The 3,927-nt window shown below is 45.6% G+C and overlaps 1 protein-coding gene across 1 annotated transcript; it reads right to left on the bottom strand.

Moving 5' to 3' along the window:
* Nucleotides 1-302: 302 nt before the first annotated feature.
* On the bottom strand, nt 303-1,280 carry LOC108793443 (olfactory receptor 4Q3-like). Its single transcript, XM_018564391.1, has one exon. It carries the CDS (start codon nt 1,278-1,280, stop codon nt 303-305), a length of 978 nt encoding a protein of 325 aa, XP_018419893.1.
* Between the last annotated feature and the right edge of the window lie 2,647 nt (nt 1,281-3,927).

The raw sequence follows: 3,927 nt of genomic DNA, 5'->3' as shown, positions 1-3,927 counted from the left end.
GGGACCTGCAGGCTGCATACAAGTGATCTCTGTGACATCGCCAAGATCACTTGTACGAAACAAGTGGCGGCTTCCCCGCTGTACATTTGGCCCTGCTTGCCTAAATCAGGGCTAAATGTAGAAAACAACTACCCGCCCAGTGCCTGGAACTGCATGTCCTGGGTGTTGGGGTACATGAATTCCTCACCCCTGCTGCCCCAAGGCCGGGCCTTGGTTGGCCTTGTGGGAAATCCGGCCCTGGTTACACCCCTACCACCATTTCTTGATTCAATAAAGCTGTAAGATTTAAAATTCCACCCATATCATGAAACCGTCACAATGTTACTTTTCTGTGCAATGTTCTGCTGGAGCAGCATCTTCTGAACTGCCCCTTTGACGTCCTTGTTCCTCAATGTATAGATGATAGGATTTAACATGGGCGTGATGACGGCGTAGAAAACCGTAATGAAGCGATTGGCGGACGAGTAGACAGACATGGGCTGCAGATAGACAATAATACCCGTGCCGTAGAATATGGAAACCACTATTAGATGTGAGGCACACGTGGAAAAGGTCTTACTCCGTCCTTCCCTGGTTTTCATTTTCAAGATGTTTCTTATGATGTAACCATAAGACAGGAGAACAACCATAAAGCAAGAGGGACCCAGAATTCCCGGCGTCACGGTCAGCATGATCTCGTCAAGCGTCGCGTCCGAACACGACAATTTAATCAGCGGGGTGGCGTCACAGAAGATATTGTCCATTTGGTTCGGTCCGCAAAAGGAGAGTCGCAAAATGAAGGCGGTGTGAAACGTAGAATGGACGAACCCGCCCAGCCAGGCACAGGCGCCAAGCGGCAAGCTCACCGCTCTCCTCATCAGGACCGCATAACGTAAAGGGTCGCATATCGCCACATATCGATCGTATGCCATGGCGGTGAGAAGAAACATCTCCGAGCTCGCCAGGACGTGGAAGAGATACATCTGCAAAATGCAGCCGACAAATGGCATTCGCCTGTTGTCGGCGAGGAGGATATCCAGCAATTTAGGGACGGTGACCGAGGAGTAACAGATGTCCAGAAAGGAAAGGTGGGTCAGGAAAAAATACATAGGTGTCTGCAGGCGAGCATTCAACTGTATGACCAATACGATGACCCCATTGCCGAAGACGGTGATGATGTAGACAACAGTAAATGTGATAAACAGGAGCAGTCGGACCTCATAGATGGAAGATATGCTGGACAAGATGAATTCCGGGACGGTGCTTTGGTTGGAGCTGAAATAAGATGGATCAACTTTCATCTGTAACAGAGAAACTGTGAGAGTGAAATGATGTAACACGACATGGAAACAATGTGTTCATTGAAAGGAAAATTCTTCACATAGATACAAAGTTACAAATAACACACAAATCCGTCACACACAAAAAAACCACACATCACATTGTATAAAATCAGCTATAGCCTGGAATTTAATTCTATTGTATACAATAACTTAACTGCTGACATTCCTGACACAATATACACCAGTAGTATCAAGAAAAGCCACACCTTTTATTATTAAAAAGAGCCATCCTTCATCTTCAATCAGTGACTTTGCCTAGGTTGAGATGATGTCATCAGTATGCTGCAGGCAGGAGGAAGCATTTCCCCGGACTCCCTCACCCTGTGATCAGACTGCTGCAGGCAGGAGGAAGCATTTCCTCAGTCTTCCCTCCCCCAGTGATCAGTCTGTTGCAGGCAGGAAGAAGCATTTCCACAGTCTCCCCTCTCCCAGTGATAAGTCTGCTGCAGGCAGGAGGAAGCATTTCCCCCAGACTCCCTCACCTTGTGATCAGACGAAACATTTCCTCAGTCTCCCCTCCCCCAGTGATCAGTCGGCTCCAGGCAGGAAAAAGCGATTCCTCAGTCTGCGCTGCCACTTGATAGCAAGTTACAAAGCGGGAGGCTGCAGCAGGGGCTGATCAGCATTAGAAATTTATGAACACAGTCAAGCACAGGGGCCAGGATTTACATGATTGTGACATCTTTTAGCTGACATCTCAGTGCAAACCTGACCTCCTCCAAAGACAGAAGGAGCTCCCCTACAGGCAACTCCTTTCGCTGCTGCCCAATCAGCTGTGGCCTAGGAATTTTCCCGCCTGCGCCTACATGAATCCAGGGTGGTAGGATGCCATGATGTTGTTTACTTCATATGGCCATATGGCTATACTTGGTCAATGATGTGTGATGCATAAATAAAGCACCACTAACCAACCCCCAGGCTGTGAGGCTCATGAAACCAAGTTCATGAGCCTGACCAGCCCATGGCTAACTAGACTGGAGTAGGTGCGGTGATAAGAGGCAACCACCAGATGGAGCTGTGAGGTTCCCACAGTCATAAAAGCATTTGACGTGCTCCCAACAGACAGGTTTTATCAGGAATAAAAGGACTAACTGGTGTATGCCTAACTTTTCTTTTCTCTATAAGGGAAAGGGAGGTGCAGTAAATATGGGCAATGTAAACTGCTTATTTTACCATGCATAGAACAATAAAAAAAATCTACCATTTTAAATGTAAAGAGGGAAAGGACGGATACATCATTTACATAAAATTTGGTGTCTGGCGGGAATTTTTCTTAATGCTTTCTGCATGCTGAAATTATTGCCCATTTTTTATTAAATTTTAGGAATAGAAATATTTTCACATAATCAAGTTTCTAAAACAAACATAAAAACACAACAGATAAAAATAAAATTTTGCTGAAATTTCAGTGAAGTGACAATTGTGGATTTCTCTGATTACTACCCCCTACCAGCAACGTACCATGTGATCCAATCTGTAATGTAAAAGTCTTCAGACTATTCCGGTGCCACGGAACTCACGCTGATACAATGGTATCCATGATGCGGAATTTGCTGAACCTTTCTGTAATATTTATAGACAGACGGAGGCCGCGTCTGGGGGGAACGTGTCGGAGTCCTGCCGTGTTCAAATTAATTCATTGTAATGTAAACATAAATGCAATTACCGACGGTTCGTACATATAGAGGAGAATGGGGTAAAGTACGAGGCGCCCAATTAACTGTGTCACATGGGAGCTGACCGTCCCTTGAGACCTTATTTGTTTCTTATTCAATAACAAATGATGCAACAAATGTTAGTACGGTGTTTTCCTATTGCGAATGTTTCTCTTAATGTGAATTAGTTGTGGACACTGGACTTCCCACACGCATCCCAAAAAACCAAAATAGGACATGTGTTTGGTGGGGAGTATAAATGCTGGGGTATGTTCATGGTATGGTGGGGAGTATAAATGCTGGGGTATATGTCTGGTATGGTGGAGGTATACATGTTGGGGTATGTTTCTGGCATGGTGGGGTATAAATGTTGTGGTATGTTCCTGGTATGGTGAGGGTATAAATGCTGGGGAATGTTCCTGGTATGGTGGGGGTATAAATGCTGGGGAATGTTCCTGGTATGGTGGGGATATAAATATTGGGGTATATTCCTGGTATGATGGGGGTATAAATGTTGTGGTATGATTCTGGTATGGTGGGGGTATAAATACTGGGGTATGTTTCTGGTATGGTGGGGTATAAATGTTGGGGTATGCTCCTGGTATGGTGGGGGTATAGATGCTGGGGTATGTTCCTGGTATGGTGCGGTATGTTCCTGGTATGGATATGGTGGGGTATAAATGTTGGGGTATGCTCCTGGTATGGTGGGGGTATATATGCTGGTTTATATTCCTCATACTCATTAGAACTGAAGAAGTGTTGTGAAGAAGCTTGGGGGAGGGACAAGACCTGTAAGTGTTACTGGACTGTAGAGAGAATAATCTGGTCTACTGCCCTGCCAGACAGAGCTGTGCTGTGTGCTAGGACTGGATGGATGGAGCAGCATCAATCATTGGGTAGATGGAGCAGCTATTTGCGAATAGATTGCAGGTGCTGTTCCAGGTGTGAGT

The sequence above is a fragment of the Nanorana parkeri genome, unplaced genomic scaffold, assembly GCF_000935625.1.
Source record: "Nanorana parkeri isolate BGI_ZX_2015 unplaced genomic scaffold, ASM93562v1 scaffold748, whole genome shotgun sequence".
Classification (NCBI taxonomy): domain Eukaryota; kingdom Metazoa; phylum Chordata; class Amphibia; order Anura; family Dicroglossidae; genus Nanorana; species Nanorana parkeri.
This window is presented reverse-complemented; position numbering and strand designations above follow the sequence as displayed.